The sequence below is a fragment of the Pristiophorus japonicus genome, chromosome 3 (genome assembly GCF_044704955.1).
Source record: "Pristiophorus japonicus isolate sPriJap1 chromosome 3, sPriJap1.hap1, whole genome shotgun sequence".
Taxonomy (NCBI): Eukaryota; Metazoa; Chordata; class Chondrichthyes; family Pristiophoridae; genus Pristiophorus; species Pristiophorus japonicus.
The window spans coordinates 228,480,196-228,506,374 of record NC_091979.1 but is presented as its reverse complement, the minus strand read 5'-3'; the positions used below and the strand labels follow the sequence as shown (position 1 = coordinate 228,506,374).

General features: G+C 49.1%; 1 protein-coding gene across 1 annotated transcript in view; it reads right to left on the bottom strand.

Annotated features, from left to right (window-relative positions):
• LOC139255375 (calcium homeostasis modulator protein 3-like) overlaps positions 1–25,961 on the bottom strand; it is a 34,887-nt gene extending 8,926 nt beyond the window's left edge. Inside the window, exons 1-2 of the mRNA XM_070873908.1 lie at positions 25,358–25,961; positions 9,296–9,739 (exon numbers count right to left, since the gene is read on the bottom strand). Coding sequence (XP_070730009.1) covers positions 9,296–9,739; positions 25,358–25,912 — 999 coding nt within the window. The 5' untranslated portion in view covers positions 25,913–25,961. The remainder of the gene's footprint in view (positions 1–9,295; positions 9,740–25,357) is intronic.
• Between the last annotated feature and the right edge of the window lie 218 nt (positions 25,962–26,179).

Sequence of the window (26,179 nt, the reverse complement as noted above, 5' to 3'; positions counted from 1 at the left end):
TCCAAGGTCAAGTCTTTGGTCTCAATCAGTTTCCTGAAAACCCCAGCATGCCCGATGCCCTCAATAAAAAAGTCTCGCAGCATCTCCGCTTTGCATGCATCTGGGAACTTACATAGGCTCGCCAGTCACCGGAGGTCTGCCACGAAGTCTGGAACGCTTTGCTCTTCTCGCCGCTGGTGCATGTAAAACCAGTGCCTCGCCATGTGCATACTGCTCGCCGGTTTAAGGTGTTCCCCGATCAACTTCCTGAGCTCTTCAAACGCCTTGTCCGCCGGCTTCTCTGGCGCTAGAAGGTCCTTCATTAGGGAGTACGTTCTGGATCCACAAACCGTCAGGAGATGAGCCCTGCGTTTGTCGGCCGAATCCTGTCCCAACCATTCCTTAGTGACAAAACTTTGCTGTAGTCTCTCAATAAAGTCATCCCAATCATCACTAACACAGTACCTCTATTCTGTGCTGCTAGTGGCCATGCTCGCGTGGTTTAAATCCCAGTTTCTCGTCGCCAATGATATGTGCTTACGATACAGTATAAATGCACACGAGGCCCATACTTGAGAGAAGGTCACGCTGTGACCAGTTACCTTTATTACCAAGACCTCAAGTGATGAAGGTGGGTGGAGCTTCCCCTTTTATACCTGAAAGTCCAGGTTAGGAGCGTCTCCCACAAGTTCACCTCCTTGTGGTCAATGTTCTCAAGGTGTCAGCTTATACATGGGTTACAATGATAGTTGAATACATGACAGATCTGGCACCAGAGAGCAGGCTAGCACAGCACCCAAGGCACAGACCACTCAGCACAACTGTGTGGCGATGATCCAGCTGAGATGACCCGAACGCACCTTCCAGGCTCTAGTGACAGGACTCCGGAGGAAGAAAATCGGACCCAGAGGCGACTTCCCAGCTTCGGTGGCAGAACCCGGGGAGAAGAGGATCACCGCAGTCAACATCGTGGATGGAGGAAAGATGGCGCCCAAACCACGAGGTGAGGCGCTGAAGAAAAAGATGGCCGCGGCCAGACCACGAGGTGCAACGCTGTTGGAGCAACACGTGGCACCAAACGGAGAAGAGGATTGGGGTAAAGATAGCAAGGCTCTCTTAAAGGAGGCCAGCAACCCACTACACTTAAAGGGACAGGTCCACATTCTCAATCAATGTAATAGCAACTGTGAGTTAGAGGTAAAATGTATAATTGATGATCAGAGTTGTGTACAAGCAATAAGCAAGGAAAAGTCACGCGATTGCAATCAGAGCTACAGGTTATTTACAAGTAGTAATGAAATGTTGTGCGATGTATGATTTCAACTGCATACAGTCAATGCAGCGGGCAAACACCCATTGGGAGCACACAGGTCCAGCGAGCTACCCAATGTTGTAGCCTGCGTCCCTGGGACCAGAGTGATGCACCATGGAGTGTGGCCACAAGCAGCTAATATATACAAGCTGCAGAGCAGGCAATCTCATAGAAACATAGAAACATAGAAAATAGGTGCAGGAGTAGGCCATTCGGCCCTTCTAGCCTGCACCGCCATTCAATGAGTTCATGGCTGAACATGCAACTTCAGTACCCCATTCCTGCTTTCTCACCATACCCCTTGATTCCCCTAGTAGTAAGGACTTCATCTAACTCCTTTTTGAATATATTTAGTGAATTGGCCTCAACAACTTTCTGTGGTAGAGAATTCCACAGGTTCACCACTCTCTGGGTGAAGAAATTCCTCCTCATCTCGGTCCTAAATGGCTTCCCCCTTATCCTTAGACTGTGACCCCTGGTTCTGGACTTCCCCAACATTGGGAACATTCTTCCTGCATCTAACCTGTCTAACCCCGTCAGAATTTTAAACGTTTCTATGAGGTCCCCTCTCATTCTTCTGAACTCCAGTGAATACAAGCCCAGTTGATCCAGTCTTTCTTGATAGGTCAGTCCCGCCATCCCGGGAATCAGTCTGGTGAACCTTCGCTGCACTCCCTCAATAGCAAGAATGTCCTTCCTCAGGTTAGGAGACCAAAACTGTACACAATACTCCAGGTGTGGCCTCACCAAGGCCCTGTACAATTGTAGCAACACCTCCCTGCCCTTGTACTCAAATCCCCTCGCTATGAAGGCCAACATGCCATTTGCTTTCTTAACCGCCTGCTGTACCTGCATGCCAACCTTCAATGACTGATGTACCATGACACCCAGGTCTCTTTGCACCTGCCCTTTTCCTAATCTGTCACCATTCAGATAATAGTCTGTCTCTCTGTTTTTACCACCAAAGTGGATAACCTCACAGTTATCCACATTATACTTCATCTGCCATGCATTTGCCCACTCACCTAACCTATCCAAGTCACTCTGCAGCCTCATAGAATCCTCCTTGCAGCTCACACTGCCACCCAACTTAGTGTCATCCGCAAATTTGGAGATACTACATTTAATCCCCTCGTCTAAATCATTAATGTACAGTGTAAACAGCTGGGGCCCCAGCACAGAACCCTGCGGTACCCCACTAGTCACTGCCTGCCATTCTGAAAAGTCCCCATTTACTCCTACTCTTTGCTTCCTGTCTGACAACCAGTTCTCAATCCATGTCAGCACACTACCCCCAATCCCATGTGCTTTAACTTTGCACATTAATCTCTTGTGTGGGACCTTGTCGAAAGCCTTCTGAAAGTCCAAATATACCACATCAACTGGTTCTCCCTTGTCCACTCTACTGGAAACATTCTCAAAAAATTCCAGAAGATTTGTCAAGCATGATTTCCCTTTCATAAATCCATGCTGACTTGGACCGATCCTGTCACTGCTTTCCAAATGCACTGCTATTTCATCTTTAATAATTGATTCCAACATTTTCCCCACTACTGATGTCAGGCTAATTGGTCTATAATTGCCCGTTTTCTCTCTTCCTCCTTTTTTAAAAAGTGGTGTTACATTAGCTATCCTCCAGTCCATCGGAACTGATCCAGAGTCGATAGACTGTTGGAAAATGATCACCAATGCATCCACTATTTCTAGGGCTACTTCCTTAAGTACTCTGAGATGCAGACTATCAGGCCCCGGGGATTTATCAGCCTTCCCTAACACAATTTCCCACCTAATAAGGATTTCCTTCAGTTCCTCCTTCTCATTAGACTCTCGATCCCCTAGTATTTCTGGAAGGTTATTTGTGTCTTCCTTCGTGAAGACAGAACAAAAGTATTTGTTCAACTGGTCTGCCATTTCTTTGTTCCCCATTATTAATTCACCTGAATCTGACTGCAAGGGACCTATGTTTGTCTTCACTAATCTTTTTCTCTTCACATATCTATAGAAGCTTTTGCAGTCAGTTTTTATGTTCCCAGCAGGCTTCCTCTCATATTCTATTTCCCCCCTCCTAATTAAACCCTTTGTCCTCCTCTGCTGAATTCTAAATTTCTCCCAGTCCTGAGGTTTGCTGCTTTTTCTGGCCAATTTATATGCCTCTTCCTTGGATTTAACACTATCCTTAATTTCCCTTGTTGGCCACGGTTGAGCCACCTTCCCCGTTTTATTTTTACTCCAGACAGGGATGTACAATTGTTGACATTCTTCCATGTGATCTTTAAATGTTTGCCATTGACTATCCGCCGTCAACCCTTTAAGTATCATTCGCCAGTCTATTCTAGCCAATTCACGTCTCATACCATCGAAGTTACCTTTAATTAAGTTCAGGACCCTGGTGTCTGAATTAACTGTGTCACTCTCCATCTTTATAAAGAATTCTATTATGGTCACTCTTCCCCAAGGGGCCTCGCACAACAAGATTGCTAATTAGTACTTTCTCATTGCATATCACCCAGTCTAGGATGGCCAGATCTCTAGTTGGTTCCTCGACATATTGGTCTAGAAAACCATCCCTAATACACTCCAGGAGATCCTCCTCCACTGTATTACTACCAGTTTGGTTAGCCCAATCAATGTAGATTAAAATCACCCATGATAACTGCTGTACCTTTATTGCACGCATCCCTAATTTCTTGTTTGATGCTGTCCCCAATCTCACTACTACTGTTTGGTGATCTGTACATAACTTCCACTAGCGTTTTCTGCCCTTTGGTATTCCGCAGCTCACCCATACAGATTCCACATCATCCAAGCTAATGTCCTTCCTTACTATTGTGTTAATTTCCTCTTTAACCAGCAACCGCACCTCCTTTTCCTTTTTGTCTATCCTTCCTGAATGTTGAATAACCCTGGATGTTGAGTTCCCAGCCTTGGTCACCCTGGAGCCATGCTTCCGTGATGCCAATTATATCATTCATTAATTGCTGCCTATGCAATTAATTCATCCACCTTATTATGAATACTCGTCGCATTGAGGCACAGAGCCTTCAGGCTTGTCTTTGTAACACAATTTGCCCCTTTAGAATTTTACTGTAATGTGGCCCTTTTTGATTTTTGCCTTGGGTTTCTCTGCCATCTACTTTTACTTTTCTTCTTTCTATCTTTTTCTTCTGTCTCCCTGCATAGGTTCCCATCCCTCTGCCATATTAGTTTAACCCCTCCCCAACAGCACTAGAAAACACTCCCCCTAGGACATTGGTTCCGGTCCTGCCCAGGTGCAGACCGTCCGGTTGTACTGGTCCCACCTCCCCCAGAACCGGTTCCAATGTCCCAGGAATTTGAATCCCTCCCTTCTGCACCACTCCTCAAGCCATGTATTCTTCTGAGCTATCCTGCGATTTCTACACTGACTAGCACGTGGCATTGGTAGCATTCCTGAGATTACTACCTTTGAATCCTACTTTTTAATTTAACTCCTAGCTCCCTAAATTCACCTTGTAGGACCTCATCCCATTTTTTACCTATATCGTTGGTACCTATATGCACCATGACAACTGGCTGTTCACCGTCTCCCTCCAAAATCCCCTGCAACCGCTCCGAGACATCCTTGACCCTTGCACCAGGGAGGCAACATACCATCCTGGAGTCTCGACTGCGGCCGCAGAAACGTCTATCTATTCCCCTTACAATAGGATCCCCTACCATTGTGGCTCTCCCGTTCTTTTTCCTGCCCTCCTGTACAGCAGAGCCACTCACGGTGCCATGAATTTGGCAGCTGCTGCCTTCCCCTGGTGAGCTATCCCCCCAATAGTACCCAAGGTGTGTATCTGTTTTGGAGAGAGCTGAGCACAGGGGACCCCTGCACTACCTTCCTTCCACTGCTCTTCCTGTTGGTCTCCCATTCCCTATCTGTCTTTGTATCCTTTACCTGCGGTAAGACCAACTCACTAAATGTGCTATTCACGGCATCCTCAGCATCGCGGATACTCCAGAGTGAATCCACCCGCAGCTCCAGTGCTGCAATGCGGTCTGTCAGGAGCTGCAGCAGGATATACTTCCCTCACATGTAGTCATCAAGACACTGGAAGTGTCCCTGAGTTCCCACATAGCACAGGAGGAGCATGACATGTGTCTGAGCTCTCCTGCCATGACTTAACCCCTAGATTAACTTAATTTGGCAACAACAATGATAAAGCTCCCTCTACACTGTCCCATCAAACACTCCTAGGGCTTGTTGATAATCTGATGAAATCACAGTCGATAACATCTACCACTTTTATTTCACTGCGAAAACTTTATTGCAAAATAATTGTTTATTGCAAGGTGTTGTACAGAAAACAGAAATGATGGAGTGTGATACTAATCAGGCATGGAATGTGATACAGTCATCGTGAACATTCATAACATTCAATGCTGCCTCTCCATCAACACCTACAAAACACCAGCTGGAGGAATTTGGGTTAAGGTGAGGTGTGACCATACTAAAGGTGCAGTGACACCATATCAGACCACTCTGACTAACAGCAGACATCCGATGTGAGATTAACTTCGCTCAAACTGCCTGGCATTTCCAGGATGATCCCACTACCTCTCCATTTCTATTTCTCCCTAACTCTCTCTCTCTCTCTCTCTCTCTCTCTATCTCTGTGTCTCTCACTCTGTCTCTCTCTCTCCCTCTCAGACTCTCTATCGCTCCCTGTCTCTCTCTGTCTCTCTCTATCTCTCTCTGTCTCTCAGTCTCTGTATCTTTCTCTCCCTCTCTCTGTCTCTCTCATTCTGTTTCTCTCTCCCTCTCAGACTCTCTCTTTATCTCTCTCTGTCTCTCTCTCTCGCTCTCTATTTCTCTCTCTGTCTCTCTGCCTCTGTCTCTTTCTCTCTCTCACTCTGTTTCTCTCTCCCTCTCAGACACTCTCTCTCTATTCCTGTCTCTCTCTCTCCCTATCTATCTATCTCTATCTCTCTCTCTGTTTGTCTCTCTGTCTCTGTCTCTCTCTCTCCTTCTCAGACTCTCTCTCACTCTCTCTATCTCTCAGTCTCTCTCTCTCTCTCTGTATCTCTCGCTCTCTGTCTACCCCCCCGCCCCCCCCCCCCCACCATTCTCACTACCTTTCTGAGTGCTCTCCCCATTTACTGCCTCGTGTCTCCCGCAAGATTCCTAGCATCAGAGTGTAGATTGCACATTGTTAAACCCTGAGCATAAATCAGCCTCCAGGTTCACATACATTCTTTGGTTGTGATGCTGGATCATGATGAGGGAATGTTAGTGAGCAGGAGAGCAAGAGATTGCAAAAAAGAAAGAGAGAGAGAGAGACAGAGAGAAAGAGTCAGAGAGAGAGAGAGACAGACAGACAGAGACAAAGAGAGAGAGACACACACAGAGAGACACAGAGAGAGTTAGAGAGGGAGAGAGTGACCAGTATTGGAGAGTGACCGGTACAGGAAAGTGACCAGTATTGGAGAGTGACTGATATTGAAGAGTGACCAGTACAGGAGAGTAACCAGTATTGGAGAGTGACTGATATTGGAGAGTGACCAGTATTGAAGAGTGACCGGTACAGGAGAGTGACCGGTACAAGAGAGTGACCAGTATTGGAGAGTGACCAGTATTGGAGAGTGACCAGTATTGAAGAGTGACCGGTATTGTACTGAGACCAGTATTGGAGCGTGACTGGTATTGGAGACTGACCGGTACAGGAGAGTGACCGGTATTGAAGAGTGACCATTATTGGAGAGTGACCGGTATTGGAGAGTGACCGGTACAGGAGAGTGACCGGTACAGGAGAGTGACCAGTATTGGAGAGTGACCGGTACAGGAGAGTGACCGGTACAGGAGAGTGACCAGTATTGGAGAGTGACCGGTATTGGAGAGTGACCGGTATTGGAGAGTGACCATTATTGGAGAGTGACCGGTATTGGAGAGTGACCGGTATTGGAGAGTGACCATTATTGGAGAGTGACCGGTATTGGAGAGTGACCAGTATTGAAGAGTGACCGGTATTGTACTGTGACCAGTATTGGAGCGTGACTGGTATTGGAGACTGACCGGTACAGGAGAGTGACCAGTATTGGAGAGTGACCGGTACAGGAGAGTGACTGATATTGGAGAGTGACCAGTATTGGAGAGTGACCGGTATTGGAGAGTGACCGGTATTGGAGAGTGACCATTATTGGAAAGTGACCGGTATTGGAGAGTGACTGGTATTGGAGAGTGACCATTATTGGAGAGTGACCGGTATTGGAGAGTGACCAGTATTGAAGAGTGACCGGTATTGTACTGTGACCAGTATTGGAGCGTGACTGGTATTGGAGACTGACCAGTACAGGAGAGTGACCAGTATTGGAGAGTGACCGGTACAGGAGAGTGACCGGTACAGGAGAGTGACCAGTATTGGAGAGTGACCGGTATTGGAGAGTGACCGGTATTGGATAGTGACCATTATTGGAGAGTGACCGGTATTGGAGAGTGACTGGTATTGGAGAGTGACCATTATTGGAGAGTGACCGGTATTGGAGAGTGACCAGTATTGGAGAGTGACCATTATTGGAGAGTGACCGGTATTGGAGAGTGACCAGTATTGAAGAGTGACCGGTATTGTAATGTGACCAGTATTGGAGCGTGACTGGTATTGGAAACTGACCGGTACAGGAGAGTGACCAGTATTGGAGAGTGACCGGTATTGGAGAGTGACCGGTATTGGAGAGTGACCAGTATTGGAGAGTGACCGGTATTGGAGAGTGACTGGTATTGGAGAGTGACCATTATTGGAGAGTGACCGGTATTGGAGAGTGACCGGTATTGGAGAGTGACCATTATTGGAGAGTGACCGGTATTGGAGAGTGACCAGTATTGAAGAGTGACCGGTATTGTACTGTGACCAGTATTGGAGCGTGACTGGTATTGGAGACTGACCAGTACAGGAGAGTGACCAGTATTGGAGAGTGACCGGTACAGGAGAGTGACCGGTACAGGAGAGTGACCAGTATTGGAGAGTGACCGGTATTGGAGAGTGACCGGTATTGGATAGTGACCATTATTGGAGAGTGACCGGTATTGGAGAGTGACTGGTATTGGAGAGTGACCATTATTGGAGAGTGACCGGTATTGGAGAGTGACCGGTATTGGAGAGTGACCATTATTGGAGAGTGACCGGTATTGGAGAGTGACCAGTATTGAAGAGTGACCGGTATTGTAATGTGACCAGTATTGGAGCGTGACTGGTATTGGAAACTGACCGGTACAGGAGAGTGACCAGTATTGGAGAGTGACCGGTATTGGAGAGTGACTGATATTGGAGAGTGACCAGTATTGGAGAGTGACCGGTACAGGAGAGTGACCAGTATCGGAGAGTGACCATTATTGGAGAGTGACCGGTATTGGAGAGTGACCAGTATTGGAGAATGACCGGTATTGTAATGTGACCAGTATTGGAGCGTGACTGGTATTGGAGAGTGACCATTATTGGAGAGTGACCGGTATTGGAGAGTGACCGGTACAGGAAAGTGACCAGTATTGGAGAGTGACTGGTATTGGAGAGTGACCGGTATTGGAGAGTGACCGGTACAGGAGAGTGACCAGTATTACAGAGTGACTGGTACAAGAGAGTGACCAGTACAGGAGAGTGACCAGTATTGGAGAGTGACCGGTATTGGAGAGTGACCATTATTGGAGAGTGACCGGTATTGGAGAGTGACCGGTACGGGAAAGTGACCAGTATTGGAGAGTGACTGGTATTGGAGAGTGACCGGTATTGGAGAGTGACCGGTACAGGAGAGTGACCAGTATTACAGAGTGACTGGTACAAGAGAGTGACCAGTACAGGAGAGTGACCAGTAGAGTACAGTGACCTATATGGGGGGGGGGGGGTCAGTGCTGGAAAGTGTCCGGTGTCCTGGGACCCCGTTCCTGCATTGAGAGTTGGCCCTGCTCGGCAAGGAGAGTCAAATGTAGCTGAGCAGAGGGGCGGTGGTCCAGGGGTGGTGATCCAGGGGCGAGGCTCCCTCCTACACCACCGTCTGTTTGGCACTGGCTGATGGCAGCCCGTGTTGCGACTGGGTGTGCGGGTCGTGCCAGGCGAAGGACGGGCAACCACTTGCCCGCTTCGGGCTGACAGGTCTGATCTTCAGCGACGGCTTGGTATCGTACCACCGCTTCAGGAGCTTGTTGAGTTGCTGCTTGTCGGTGATACCGTGCAGCCGTCCAGCCGCCTCCCCCGACACCCCGGACTGATACACGGTGAACTCGCTCTGCATGCTGCTGAAGAACTGGATGACGCACTGCCGGGCAAAACCTCGCGCGTGCTCGCAGCACGTCTCATCGAAGATCCTCTGCTCAATGTCGATGTAGTTGCTCCAGTATCTGGTCTGTAGGAAGGTCACATGTTTGGAGCAGGGCTTGAGGCAGCGAGCGAGGAACGCAGCCAAAATCAGCAGGAGGAGGATGGACCATCCCAGAGCCTGTGGACAACAAACAGCCATCGGAAGAGCAAGTCAGGGGCCAATATCATTGGATGAGTTTGGATGATGAAAACTCTTCTGACCCCAGCCCTATCAGTCCCCATTACACCATTGATCCCAGTGTCCTGTACCCTTCCTGCAACACCCACTCTATAAAGAAATGAATCCTGACCTCTGCCCCAAGGTTGCCCTTTGAACCCTGACCCTGTGCCCTCCTGTGTTGTTGCCCTGGGGGTTCTATAATAGTTTTGTTTCCTATCCCTATCCTGTTAAACACCTGTATATTGTCATAGCGGCATAGGAACAGGAGGAGGCCATTCAGCCCCTCGAGCCTGTTCCGCCATTCAGTGAGATCATGGCTGATCTGTATCCCAACGCCATATACTTAGCTTTCATTGCATGCTATCATCGAGAATGAACAGTGGGGGAGGGGAGTGAGAGGGGAGTGAGGGAGGAGGGAATGAAGGAGGGGGAGTGAGGGAGGGGGAGTGAGGGGGGAGTGTGGGTGGGGGCTGAGGGGGGAGTGAGGGAGGGGGAGTGAGGGAAGGGGGAGTGAGGGAGGGGGGAGTGAGAAAAGGGCCTTCACCACATGAAATCTCAGCATTACTGGACTGGAAACTCCCGCCATGTCCCACTAACCCCACCTCAGGGTGAACCAGTTGTTGATCTTGGCACTCCGAGTCCCTCCAGCTCTCACCCTGTACTTAACCTAAAACTGGGTGGGTCAGAGGGTCAGAAATTGACCTTTCACCCCTTGGATTTTGGCTTCTTCTGAACTCCAATGTGTAGAGGCCCAACCTGCCCAACCTTTCGTGATAAGTCAACCCCCTCATCTCACGAATCAACCCAGTGAACCTTCTCTGAACTGCCTCCAATGCAAATATATCCTTCCTTAAATACGGAGACCAAAACTGTACTCTAAGTGTGGTCTCACCAATACCCTGTACAGTTGTAGCAGGACTTCTCTGCTTTTATACTCTATCCCCCTTGCAATAAAGGCCAACATTCCATTTGCCTTCCTGATTACTTGCTGTACCTGCATACTAACTTTTTGTGTTTCATGCACAAGGACCCCCAGGTCCCTCTGTACTGCAGCACTTTGCAATTTTGCTCCATTTAAATTATAATTTGCTTTTTTATTTTTCCTGCCTAAGTGGATAACCTCACATTTTCCCACATTATATTCCATCTGCCAATGTTTGCCCACTCACTTAGCGTGTCTATATCCCTTTGATTCTTTGTGTCCTCCTCACAACTTGCTTTCCCACCTGACATGTATCCTATATGGTTACTGCTTGTACTATTACAAGGTGTGCCACCAGAAGGCACTGCAGTGGGAGACTTGTAGGTTACCTGTACAGGTGTGCCAGGCCTAGTATAAAAGGCAGGCCATCATGAGTGATCCTCACTCTGGAGTTACATTAAATGGACTAAGGCCACTACAGTTCAAGCACAACACATTGTCTCGTGGAGTCATTATTAGAGCATCTGAAGACATAACAATTGGCGAAAAGATTACGGACCTTCACGCAAAAATGGCTAACTTTGGTACGTTGCAGCAGTTCGCCGATGGTGATGATTGGGAAGCCTTTGTGGAGAGGCTCAGCCATTTCTTCACAGCAAATGACCTGGCAGGAGACAATCTGACCACACTGGCTGATAAGCGCAGAGCTATCCTGCTAACCAGTTGTGGGCCCACCATCTATGGCCTCGGCAGGGACTTGCTGGCACCAGCGAAGACAACGACCAAGACATACGCGGAGCTTGTAACGTTGATCCAAGAACAACTCAAGCCCAAAGAGAGCAGCCTCACAGCCAGACACCGACAGCTCGAAGGCCAGGAGATCGCAAAATATGCTGCAGACCGCAGGAGGCTGGCGGCACCGTGTGATTTCGGTGATCACCTCACCAAAGCGCTGCAGGATATCTTTGTCATCGGAATCGGCCATGAGAGCCTTCTTCATAAGCTACTATCTGCGGATACCACAGTCACACTGCAGAAGGCCATCTCCGTGAGCCAAGCATTCATGACCTCGACCTGCAGTTCTAGGCGGATGATTCATCCTCAGGTCTCAAACCCGGCAAGTACTGTGCACAGAATGGCGCCTTTTAGAGGCTGGACTGCAGAACGTGAATCTTTTCAGGGGAGAGAGAACAGACCGCCAAGTCCCTTAACTCAGAGTGCGCTGAGGGGGGCTAATCAAGTAGCACCATGCTGCCAGCGCTGTTTTAAAGACTATGGGCCCAAGTTTCCACAGGATAAAAAACAGGCGCCCCTCCGAGCTGGGCGCCCGTTTTTCGCGCCTAAAACGGCGCCAGAAAAAAAACGCGCTATTCTCGAGCGCTTTGCAGCTCATTGTCTGTTTGGCGCGGCGCCCAGGGGGGCCGGAGCCTACACTCGCGCCGATTTTGTAAGTGGGAGGCGGCGGGTACTATTTAAATTAGTTTTTTTCCTGCCGGCAACGCTGCGCGTGCGCGTTGGAGCGTTCGCGCATGCTCAGTGTGAAAAAAAACATTGGCACTCGGCCATTTTTGTAGTTCTTTGTAGCTGTTTAATTTTTGAACATTTTTTAATAAAATCACATTGCCATCAGCACATCAGCACTGAGGCTACCCTTCTCACTGTCTCCTTCCCCTCCCTCCCCTCCGCGGCAACAAACCGCTGTCTCCTTCCCCTCCCTCCCCTCCCCTGCGCGGCAACAAGCCGCTGTCTCCTTCCCCTCCCTCCCCTCTCTCCACGGCAACAAGCCGCTGTCTCCTTCCCCTCCCTCCCCTCTCTCCACGGCAACAAGCCGCTGTCTCCTTCCCCTCCCTCCCCTCCACAACAACAAACCGCTTTCTCCTCCCCCCCCCCCGCTCAGCGACACGAACGGCTTTCTCCCCCGCCCCCCCCTCCCGCTCAGCGGCACAAACGGCTGCAGAATTCTCCCTGGCTGAAGCACTTTCACACAGGTAGGAAGATGGTTTATTTAATTTTTTTTTGCTTATAAATGTTTATTCAGGTTGGATTTATTTGTATAATATTTGTATAAGTATAAATAAGGATTTATTATAGAATTTAATGACTTCCCTTCCCCCCCCTCCCCCCCCCACCTCGTTCTGGACGCCTAATTTGTAACCTGCGCCTGATTTTTTAATGTGTAGAACAGGTTTTTTCAGTTCTACAAAAATCTTCACTTGCTCCATTCTACTTTAGTTTGGAGTACGTTTTCACTGTGGAAACTTTCAAATCAGGCGTCAGTGGCCGGACACGCCCCCTTTTGAAGAAAAAAATCTGTTCCAAAGTAGAACTGTTCTACCTGACTAGAACTGGAGAAAAAAAAATGTGGAGAATTGCGATTTCTAAGATAGCCCGTTCTCCACCAGTTGCTCCTAAAAATCAGGCGCAAATCATGTGGAAACTTGGGCCCATAGTATGTAAAGGCTGCAGCACAAATGGCCACCTCCAATGAATGTGTAAAATAAATATGACTCACTGTGTTGATGAAAAGTCTGCACATGGCCATGAATCCAGCGCGGATTATGAAGCGATAGAGAGGTAGCTCAGCCCCACGACGAGGTGTATGGCATGTTTACCTGCATCACCGAATGTTCTCCATTGAGGATGGAAGTCGAGATAAATGGCATTCCAGTCTTCATGGAAGTGGACACGGGGGCGAGCCAGTCAGTAATGAATCGAGAAGCCTTTGAGAGGCTATGCAAGCAGAGAGTTGGCTTGTGTTTTGTGGTTCATATGAATGTCTGTGCAGCCCCCGGCCTGTGAGCATCATTGGAGCAGGCCGGGGAGTGGAAGGAGCAGAGTGGTGGCATACCACCCCAGGGAGCAGCACGTGCTGGATCAGGAGAGCAACGGCAGCGAAGAGGGATGTCAGCAAGGTCCAGGTCGGTGATTGGAGCGTGGGCAGGTACAGCAGGAGCGGCGAGGTCGGGGTGAAGGAGCAGCGAGAGATTGTAGAGGAACGTGATCGGGGCCCAGGAGAGGCGTGAGTTCGGGGCCCAGAAGAGGCGAGGGCTCAGGGGCAGCACGGGCCAGCACACACTGCGATATGTGTGCGCACTAGGTCCGTGCAGCAGAGCTGGTCTCCAGTCGTCTTGGTTAATCTTTGCTACTGGACCAAGACCTAGCTCTGTCAAGCCTGTGTGGTGGCTGGTGTGCAACGGTCACCACACGTTAAAAAAAAATCCAAGCACAAGTATCTTCCACCCGTCAAGATTTAGTTCGGACCTGGAATTTTAGGTCCATCATTGAAACACCTGTGAATTTTTTGACGTGGAAGGAAGTCATCCTCAATTCGAGGGACTGCCTATGATGTGGGACAATCAGGCTGAACGACCCAAGTTGGTCCCGGTTCAGGCAAAGCTGCGCATCTACACTAATGAACTTATCCCAGTCGTTGGTAGTGTGGATGTAAAGGTACTCCGGTGCGGTGCACAAGTTACCCCTGTGGAGTGTTGCAGGTGATGGACCAACGCTACTCGGAAGAAGGTGGATGGAGAAGATCCATTGCAGCTAGGAAGATTTCATCCCTCCAGCGATCGACGTCCCCCGCACTCAGAGGTAAAACAACCCCCCACCTGAGGTTGGATCCTGATATGTCCTTACTATACAGTATAAATGCACACAAGGCCCGTACTTGAGAGAACGCCACTCTGTGACCAGTTTCCTTTATTACCAAGACCTCAAGTGATGAAGGTGGGTGGAGCTTCCCCTTTTATACTGAAAGTCCAGTTTAGCAGTGACTCCCACAAGTTCACCCCCTTGTGGTCAATGTTCTCAAGGTGTACAACTTAGGTTAGCTTACACATGGGTTACAATGATAGTTGAATGCATGACATCACCTCCCCCCCAAAGTCTTATTGGGATCACAGGTTAAGTCTCTCTGGTGCTTTACGCTCCCTTGTAGAGCACCTGAGTTGGAGCTCCGGTTGTTGGGCGCTGGCCTGAGTGTCTGCTGTTTGCGGTGCCTCAGGCCTATCCGGACTGCCCACAGTGACTGGGCTCTCCTCCACTTGGTTCCGGTGTTCGGTCACCTGTGGTGGAGTAAACTCTACGTCGTGTTCTTCCTCTGCTTCTTCAATGGGGTTGCTGAACCTCCTTTTAGTTGGATCCACGTGTTTGCGGCAGATTTGTCCATTGGTAAGTTTAACTACCAAAACCCTATTCCCCTCTTTGGCAATCACAGTGCCTGCAAGCCATTTGGGCCCTGCAGCGTAATTAAGTACAAAAACGGGGTCATTGACATCAATACATCGCGCCCTCACATTCCTGTAATGGTAGTCACATTGTGACTGACGCCTGCTCTCAACGATTTCTTTCATAGTAGTGTGTATAAGGGATAACCTGGTTTTGAGCATCCTTTTCATTAGCAGCTCTGCGGGTGGAACCCCTGTGAGCGAGTGTGGTCGGGATCTATTGGCCAACAGGAGGCGTGATAAGCGGCTTTGTAGGGAACCCCCTTGGATTCTGAGCATCCCCTGTTTGATTATCTGCACTGCTCGTTCCGCCTGGCCGTTTGAGGCCGGCTTGAATGGTGCCGTTCTGACATGGTTGATTCCATTGCCTGCCATGAATTTCTGGAATTCAGTGCTTGTGAAGCACGGGCCATTGTCGCTGACCAAGACATCCGGTAGACCATAGGTGGCGAACATTGCCCGTAGACTTTCCCGCAGAGGATGTGCTTGAATTTAAAATGGCACACTCAATCCATTTGGAGTAGGCGTCTACTACAACCAAAAACATTTTTCCCATGAAAGGACCTGCGTAGTCCACATGGATGCGTGACCATGGCTTGGCGGGCCAGGACCAGGGGCTAAGGGGGGCTTCCCTGTGTGCGTTGCCCAGCTGAGCACACGTGTTGCACCTGCGAACACAAAGTTCCAGGTCTGCATCTATCCCTGGCCACCAAACGTGTGACTTGGCAATTGCCTTCATCATGACAATGCCTAGGTGCTCATTGTGAAGTTCTCTGATAAACACCCCTCTGCCCCTCTGGCGCATGACTACTCGGTTTCCCCACAGTAGGCAATCGGCCTGAATCGAGAGTTCATCCTTGCGCCTATGAAACGGTTTAAATTCCTCAGGGCATGCCCCGTACATGGCTTCCCAGTCCCCATTCAGGACACATTTCTTAACTAAAGACAGTAGCGGGTCTTTATTTGTCCAGACTTTAATCTGACGGGCTGTCACAGGTGAGCCTTCACTTTCGGAAGCTTCGACAGCCATGACCATCTCAGCGTCATGCTCAGTTGCCCCCTCAGTGGTGGCTAGTGGGAGCCTGCTAAGTGCATCGGCGCAGTTTTCAGTGCCCGAATTGTGTAGTCATAGGCGGCTAACGTAAGTACCCACCTCTGTATGCGGGCCGATGCATTTGCATTTATGGCCTTGTTGTCGGCCAAAACGGACGTTAGTGGTTTGTGATCTGTCTCCAGCTCAAATTTCCTGCCAAACAGGTTCTGGTGCATTTTTTTTTACTACATATATACATGCTAGCACTTCCTTTTCTACCATCCCGTAGCCCCTTTCTACCTGGGACAGACTTCTGGAGGCATAAGCTACTGGCTGTAACTGACCATTGGCATTCACATGCTGCAACACACACCCGACCCCATAGGATGACGCATCGCACGTTAGATCAAGTTTCTTACATGGTCATATAACGTTAACAGTTTGTTGGAGCATAACAAGTTGCGTGCTCTATCAAAAGCCCTTTCCTGGCTGTCCCCCCAGACCCAATCGTGTCCTTTGCGTAAGAGCACATGTAGCGGCTCTAACAGCATGCTCAATTTGGGAAGAAAGTTATCAAAATAGTTCAGAAGCCCCAGGAACGAACGCAGCTCCATCGTGTTGCGGGGTCTGGGTGCTCTCTGGATCGCTTCCGTTTTGGACGCAATGGGTCTGATCCCGTCTGCTGCTTCCCACCTCCCCAGGAATTCTACCTCTGGAGCTAAGAAGACGCACTTTGCCTTTTGCAGTCGCAGCCCTACCAGTCTGCATAGCACCTCCTCCAGGTTGTGGAGGTGTTCTTCAGTATCGCGACCCGTGATGAGGACGTCGTCTTGAAAACCCACCATCCTTGGAATCGACGAGGAGGCTTTCCATATTTCGCTGAAAGATCGTGGCGGCCGATCGAATCCCGAACGGACATCTATTATACTCAAACAACCCCTTGTATGTCGTGATGGTGGTCAGCTTCTTCAACTCACTCACCAGCTCCTGGGTCATGTAAGCTGAGGTCAGGTCCAATTTTGAAAAAAGTTTGCCACCGGATAGCGTCGCAAAGAGGTCCTCCGCTCTCGGTAGCGGGTACTGGTCTTGGACTGACACCCGATTGATGGTGGCCCTGTAATCGCCACATATCCTGACCGACCCATCCGCCTTGAGCACCGGCACAATTGGGCTCGCCCAGTCACTGAATTCGACTGGCAAGATGATGCCTTCCCTCAGCAGGCGGTCCAATTCACATTCTATCTTTTCGCGCATCACGTACGGCACCGCTCTGGCCTTGTGGTGTACTGGCCTAGCGTCCGGGCTTATGTGAATCACTACCTTGGCCCCCATGAAAGTGCCGATGCCAGGTTGAAATAATGAGTCAAATTTGTCCAGCACCTGTGAGCATGATACTCACTCCACAGAAGAAATTGCATTGACATCGCCCCATTTCCAGTTCATGACAGCAAGCCAACTCCTCCCCAGTAGTGTGGGACCGTCCCCTGGGACAATCCAGAGTGGCAACCTGTTCTCAGAATCTTTGTGGGTCACGACTACCGTGGCGCTGCCTAGCACCGGAATGATCTCCTTTGTATATGTCCGTAGTTGTGCATCAATCAGCAATAATTTTGGGCGCCTGGCCTTGGACACCCTTTTGAACTGTTTGATACTCATCAGGGACTGGCTGGCCCCCGTGTCTAACTCCATTAATACTGGGATCCATTGAGGAGCACTTTCATCATTACCGGTGGCGTCCTGGTATATGAACTCGCTGAACTTCAGCTTCCAGCGATTTCCCCCAGTATTCATTTGGCCTCGTAGGGCTTACATCGGGCCCGTCCTCCTCGTACATCAACCTGGCTGCAGGCTTCCTGCACATACGTGCCAAGTGACCGCTGACGTTGCAGTTTCTGCAGGTGTATTGCTGATACCTGCAAGCTCTGGCTGGGTGTTTGCCTCCACACCTCCAGCATGAGCTGAAGGCCCCATTGTTGGAAACAAAAGGCCCATTACCAGTCGATCGTCTCTGACTGTCTCTGTAACTGTCCTTAAGCATACCATTAACAGGTGGTGATGGCCCCATTACTGGTCGCATTGTCCATTGCAATGGCATGAATCGCCGTTCAGCTAGCCATTGTCTCTGTTGAATTCCCCCTTTGGGTTCGACTACATGCTGGGGCATGTCCAATTGCCCTTGTCTGCCTAGAGAACTGTGTGCCGCGTTAGCAGTGTTGCCGCATTTGAGCCAAGATTTTTGTCATACATCATTCTGGTCTCTTCCTCCCCTGAGATAAATGTCTGGGCTATCAGAGCCGCCGCTTCCAAGGTCAAGTCTTTGGTCTCAATCAGTTTCCTGAAAACCCCAGCATGCCCGATGCCCTCAATAAAAAAGTCTCGCAGCATCTCCGCTTTGCATGCATCTGGGAACTTACATAGGCTCGCCAGTCACCGGAGGTCTGCCACGAAGTCTGGAACGCTTTGCTCTTCTCGCCGCTGGTGCATGTAAAACCAGTGCCTCGCCATGTGCATACTGCTCGCCGGTTTAAGGTGTTCCCCGATCAACTTCCTGAGCTCTTCAAACGCCTTGTCCGCCGGCTTCTCTGGCGCTAGAAGGTCCTTCATTAGGGAGTACGTTCTGGATCCACAAACCGTCAGGAGATGAGCCCTGCGTTTGTCGGCCGAATCCTGTCCCAACCATTCCTTAGTGACAAAACTTTGCTGTAGTCTCTCAATAAAGTCATCCCAATCATCACTAACACAGTACCTCTATTCTGTGCTGCTAGTGGCCATGCTCGCGTGGTTTAAATCCCAGTTTCTCGTCGCCAATGATATGTGCTTACGATACAGTATAAATGCACACGAGGCCCATACTTGAGAGAAGGTCACGCTGTGACCAGTTACCTTTATTACCAAGACCTCAAGTGATGAAGGTGGGTGGAGCTTCCCCTTTTATACCTGAAAGTCCAGGTTAGGAGCGTCTCCCACAAGTTCACCTCCTTGTGGTCAATGTTCTCAAGGTGTCAGCTTATACATGGGTTACAATGATAGTTGAATACATGACAGATCTGGCACCAGAGAGCAGGCTAGCACAGCACCCAAGGCACAGACCACTCAGCACAACTGTGTGGCGATGATCCAGCTGAGATGACCCGAACGCACCTTCCAGGCTCTAGTGACAGGACTCCGGAGGAAGAAAATCGGACCCAGAGGCGACTTCCCAGCTTCGGTGGCAGAACCCGGGGAGAAGAGGATCACCGCAGTCAACATCGTGGATGGAGGAAAGATGGCGCCCAAACCACGAGGTGAGGCGCTGAAGAAAAAGATGGCCGCGGCCAGACCACGAGGTGCAACGCTGTTGGAGCAACACGTGGCACCAAACGGAGAAGAGGATTGGGGTAAAGATAGCAAGGCTCTCTTAAAGGAGGCCAGCAACCCACTACACTTAAAGGGACAGGTCCACATTCTCAATCAATGTAATAGCAACTGTGAGTTAGAGGTAAAATGTATAATTGATGATCAGAGTTGTGTACAAGCAATAAGCAAGGAAAAGTCACGCGATTGCAATCAGAGCTACAGGTTATTTACAAGTAGTAATGAAATGTTGTGCGATGTATGATTTCAACTGCATACAGTCAATGCAGCGGGCAAACACCCATTGGGAGCACACAGGTCCAGCGAGCTACCCAATGTTGTAGCCTGCGTCCCTGGGACCAGAGTGATGCACCATGGAGTGTGGCCACAAGCAGCTAATATATACAAGCTGCAGAGCAGGCAATCTCATAGAAACATAGAAACATAGAAAATAGGTGCAGGAGTAGGCCATTCGGCCCTTCTAGCCTGCACCGCCATTCAATGAGTTCATGGCTGAACATGCAACTTCAGTACCCCATTCCTGCTTTCTCACCATACCCCTTGATTCCCCTAGTAGTAAGGACTTCATCTAACTCCTTTTTGAATATATTTAGTGAATTGGCCTCAACAACTTTCTGTGGTAGAGAATTCCACAGGTTCACCACTCTCTGGGTGAAGAAATTCCTCCTCATCTCGGTCCTAAATGGCTTCCCCCTTATCCTTAGACTGTGACCCCTGGTTCTGGACTTCCCCAACATTGGGAACATTCTTCCTGCATCTAACCTGTCTAACCCCGTCAGAATTTTAAACGTTTCTATGAGGTCCCCTCTCATTCTTCTGAACTCCAGTGAATACAAGCCCAGTTGATCCAGTCTTTCTTGATAGGTCAGTCCCGCCATCCCGGGAATCAGTCTGGTGAACCTTCGCTGCACTCCCTCAATAGCAAGAATGTCCTTCCTCAGGTTAGGAGACCAAAACTGTACACAATACTCCAGGTGTGGCCTCACCAAGGCCCTGTACAATTGTAGCAACACCTCCCTGCCCTTGTACTCAAATCCCCTCGCTATGAAGGCCAACATGCCATTTGCTTTCTTAACCGCCTGCTGTACCTGCATGCCAACCTTCAATGACTGATGTACCATGACACCCAGGTCTCTTTGCACCTGCCCTTTTCCTAATCTGTCACCATTCAGATAATAGTCTGTCTCTCTGTTTTTACCACCAAAGTGGATAACCTCACAGTTATCCACATTATACTTCATCTGCCATGCATTTGCCCACTCACCTAACCTATCCAAGTCGCTCTGCAGCCTCATAGAATCCTCCTTGCAGCTCACACTGCCACCCAACTTAGTGTCATCCGCAAATTTGGAGATACTACATTTAATCCCCTCGTCTAAATCATTAATGTACAGTGTAAACAGCTGGGGCCCCAGCACAGAACCCTGCGGTACCCCACTAGTCACTGCCTGCCATTCTGAAAAGTCCCCATTTACTCCTACTCTTTGCTTCCTGTCTGACAACCAGTTCTCAATCCATGTCAGCACACTACCCCCAATCCCATGTGCTTTAACTTTGCACATTAATCTCTTGTGTGGGACCTTGTCGAAAGCCTTCTGAAAGTCCAAATATACCACATCAACTGGTTCTCCCTTGTCCACTCTACTGGAAACATTCTCAAAAAATTCCAGAAGATTTGTCAAGCATGATTTCCCTTTCACAAATCCATGCTGACTTGGACCTATCATATTACCTCTTTCCAAATGCACTGCTATGACATCCTTAATAATTGATTCCATCATTTTACCCACTACCGATGTCAGGCTGACCGGTCTGTAATTCCCTGTTTTCTCTCTCCCTCCTTTTTTAAAAAGTGGGATTACATTGGCTACCCTCCACTCCATAGGAACTGATCCAGAGTCAATGGAATGTTGGAAAATGACTGTCAATGCATCCACTATTTCCAAGGCCACCTCCTTAAGTACTCTGGGATGCAGTCCATCAGGCCCTGGGGATTTATCGGCCTTCAATCCCATCAATTTCCCCAACACAATTTCCCGACTAATAAGGATTTCCCTCAGTTCCTCCTCCTTACTAGACCCTTCGACCCCTTTTATATCCGGAAGGTTGTTTGTGTCCTCCTCAGTGAATACCGAACCAAAGTACTTGTTCAATTGGTCCGCCATTTCTTTGTTCCCCGTTATGACTTCCCCCGATTCTGACTGCAGGGGACCTACGTTTGTCTTTACTAACCTTTTTCTCTTTACATATCTATAGAAACTTTTGCAATCCGTCTTAATGTTCCCTGCAAGCTTCTTCTCATACTCCATTTTCCCTGCCCTAATCAAACCCTTTGTCCTCCTCTGCTGAGTTCTAAATTTCTCCCAGTCCCCAGGTTCTCTGCTATTTCTGGCCAATTTGTATGCCACTTCCTTGGCTTTAATGCTATCCCTGATTTCCCTTGATAGCCACGGTTGAGCCACCTTCCCTTTTTTATTATTACGACAGACAGGAATGTACAATTGTTGTAGTTCATCCATGCGGTCTCTAAATGTCTGCCATTGCCCATCCACAGTCAACCCCTTCAGTATCATTCGCCAATCTATCCTAGCCAATTCACGCCTCATACCTTCAAAGTTACCCTTCTTTAAGTTCTGGACCATGGTCTCTGAATTAACTATTTCATTCTCCATCCTAATGCAGAATTCCACCATATTATGGTCACTCTTCCCCAAGGGGCCTCGCACAACGAGATTGCTAATTAATCCTCTCTCATTACACAACACCCAGTCTAAGATGGCCTCCCCCCTAGTTGGTTCCTCGACATATTGGTCTAAAAAACCATCCCTTATGCACTCCAGGAAATCCTCCTCTACCGTATTGCTTCCAGTTTGGTTAACCCAATCTATGTGCATATTAAAGTCACCCATTATAACTGCTGCACCTTTATTGCACGCACCCCTAATTTCATGTTTGATGCCCTCCCCAACATCACTACTACTGTTTGGAGGTCTGTACACAACTCCCACTAACCTTTTTTGTCCTTTGGTATTCTGCAGCTCTACCCATATAGATTCCACATCATCCAAGCTAATGTCCTTCCGAACTATTGCCTTAATTTGCTCCTTAACCAGCAATGCTACCCCACCTCCTTTTCCTTTTATTCTATCTTTCCTGAATGTTGAATACCCCTGGATGTTGAGTTCCCAGCCCTGATCATCCTGGAGCCACGTCTCCGTAATCCCAATCACATCATATTTGTTAACATCTATTTGCACAGTTAATTCATCCACTTTATTGCGGATACTCCTTGCATTAAGACACAAAGCCTTCAGGCTTGTTCTTTTAACACCCTTTGTCCTTTTAGAATTTTGCTGTACAGTGGCCCTTTTTGTTCTTTGCCTTGGATTTCTCTGCCCTCCACTTTTCCTCATCTCCTTTCTGTCTTTTGCTTTTGCCTCCTTTTTGTTTCCCTCTGTCTCCCTGCATTGGTTCCCATCCCCCTGCCATATCAGTTTAAATCCTCCCCAACAGCACTAGCAAACACTCCCCCTTGGACATTGGTTCCGGTCCTGCCCAGGTGCAGACCGTCCGGTTTGTACTGGTCCCACCTCCCCCAGAACCGGTTCCAATGCCCCAGGAATTTGAATCCCTCCCTGTTGCACCACTGCTCAAGCCACGTATTCATCTGCACTATCCTGCAATTCCTACTCTGACTATCACGTGGCACTGGTAGCAATCCCGAGATTACTACTTTTGAGGTCCTACTTTTTAATTTAGCTCCTAGCTCCTTAAATTCGTTTCGTAGGACCTCATCCCTTTTTTTACCTATGTCGTTGGTACCAATGTGCACCACGACAACTGGCTGTTCTCCCTCTCAGGAGGGCAACGGCACCAGTATCGATACCCTGCCCCTGATCGGCTCCACCTCTCAGACATCCGATGGCACCAACCTCCATGAGCCTGAAAGAGCAAACTGCGCTAAGGAGCAGCCCCCAGACCCTATCACCACCAAGGCTACACCTGGGAATGAAGGCTCACCCACAACGGTGCTCCCAAATGGGACTGGGACCAGTCAGGATCCCAAACCAAATAACGCCCAGGCAAGCGAGTCAGCAGTTCCCTGTGCACAGCCAGACGACTGCTCCTCAGGGAGCAGCAGTGACCCGGGGCTCAAGGAGAGGACAGGGAGGTCACAGGCATCTGTGAACCTGCCCGACGCTAGGAGCAACGGCAAAAGCCCCGAGAGCAGGCAACTTAAGCCAACCGGGTTCCCACTGCCAGCACTGGGCACCGCGCCACCATCAGACTACCTGGTCACCATCCAGCAGTTCTGCCACTAATTTGTCCTCACACACCGGTGCTGACCCCAGCACTGACTCCAAATATATACCTCACCATTCAAATGTACGTACTTCACCACGGTACCACGAATGCAATACTGTAAATGCACATATTTTTTTGGACTTGAATGTATATGAATGTAATGAGCCAACGGCACAATCTATATGTGGGGTGGGGGGGGTTGGGGAGAATGGAGTGGTCATGGATGCACAAACAGAAACCACCAGCATCTCTACTGCCAATGAAACACCAACTACTCACCCAACATGGAAACGACCCTCAAAGAGTCAACCAGATAGAGCTAAGCCCAGAGCACAGTCAATGCAAAGGTGATTTGCACTAAGGACTTGGGGGAGATTGATGTCATGTATCCTACAGGGTTATTGCTTGTACTATTACAAGGTGTGCCACCAGAGGGTACTGCAATGGGAGACTTGTAGGTTACCTGTACAGGTGTGCCAGGCCTAGTATAAAAGGCAGGCCACCATGTGTGATCCTCACTCTGGAGTTACATTAAATTGACTAAGGCCACTACAGTTCAAGCACAACACATTGTCTTGTGGAGTCATTATTAGAGCATCTGAAGACATAACACCATCTTTGTATCATCAGAAAACTTGGCTACAGTACACTTGGTCCCTTCATCCAAGTCATTAATATAGATTGTAAATAGTTGAAGACCCAGCGCCGATCCCTGTAGCACCCCACTAGTTACCGTTTACCGGAAAATCACCCATTTATCCCGACTCTCTGCTTTCTGTTAGTTAGCCAATCCTCTATCCATGCTAATATATTATCCCCAACCCCGTGAGCTCTTATCTTGTGCAGTAACCTTATCGAATGCCTTCTGGAAGTCCAAATACACCACATCCACTGGTTCCCCTTTATCCACCCTGCTCGTTACATCCTCAAAGAACTCCAGCAAATTTGTCAAACATGATTTCCGTTTCATAAAACCATGCTGACTATTGCTTGATTGAATTATGCTTTTCCAAATGTCCTGCTACTGCTTCCTTAATAATGGACGCCATCATTTTCCAAACGACAGATGTTAGGCTAACTGGTCTATAGTTTCCTGCTTTCTGTCTGCCTCCTTTTTAAATAGAGGTGTTACATTTCCAATCCACTGGGACCTCCCCAGAATGCAGGGAATTTTGGTAGATCACAACCAATGCATCCACTATCTCTGCAGCCACCTCTTTAAGATCCGAGGATGCAGGTCATCAGGTCCAGGGAACTTGTCCGCCTTTAGTCCCATCAGTTTGTCTGGTACTTTATCTCCCTATAGCCCCTTGATTATCAATTATTGGGATGTTTTTAGTGTCTTCTACTCTGAAGGCCGATATAAAATAATTGTTCAAAAATGCTGCCATTTCCCCGTTTCCCGTTATTAATTCCCCAATCCATTATTAATTCCCCAATCTCATCCTCTAGGGGACCAACGTTTACTTTAGCTACTCTCTTCCTTTTTATATACCTGTAGAAGCTCTTACTTATGTTTCTTGCTCGTTTACTCTCATAATCCATCTTCTCTCTCTTATTTTTTTAGTCATCCCTTGCTGGTTTTTAAAATTTCCAAATTTCTGGCCTCCCACTAGTCTTCGCAACATTGTATGCCTTTGTTTTCAATTTGATACCCTCCCTTACTTCCTTAGTTAGCCAGGGATGGTCTCCCTTCTCTTAAAGTCTTTCCTTCTCACTGGAATATCTGTTACCTGCGAGATGGAGCGCAGGTACCTGTAGACGGCCTTGCTGGGGAAGGTGAGGTTGTGGGGCAGTCGGTCGGGTGTGAGGTCCTTGCACGGTACCCTGGCCAGGGCGGTGAGCAGGGTGGCCGTGGGGTGGCCGCTCAGGTTGGCGAATCGAGCGGGGTCGGCGAAGGTGCTGAAGGCGCAGACGACGCACTTGCCGTCCAGCAGGGTGACTACGAGCCAGACGAGTGGGGCGAGTGCAGCTCGCTGGACCACGGCGAGGAACATGTAGCGCAGCACGGCAGGGTCCTTGGTCCTCCCCCCCTCGGGCCTCCGCCACTCCTCCAGCATCAGCACCGAGTGCTTGTTGACCAGGACCCCGCACAGGAAGAGGATGATGGGCGGCACCAGCATGACCCCCATCCCATACACCGTGTTATAGACTGGCAGGCAGGGGCAGGTGAAACTAAAGGTGCTGTAGATCCGGATACTGGCCAGGGCCAGGATTCCACAAATCCCATTCATCATCGACTCCGAGTTGGACTGGAAGTAGCGGAAGACGGTGACGAAGCGATCCATGGTGGCGGGAGCTCAGAGTTGGGAGCGTACGCGAGACCAGAGCCGAGAGAGCAACCGACTCGACCGAGGCTTCTGCACATCAACTGAGAGAGTTCAGCTTCTCTCGGCAAACTCCCGCCCTCCTGGGCGAACGATTTGTCGAGCCCTCCACCATCCGATTGGGAGAAGAGCTGTCACTCAGCGATGGGCAGGTAGGAAGCAACAGGTGTGGATGCATGGAGCAGGGACACACCTGTCCACCAGGTAGGGCTGCTGCATGGGGAAATG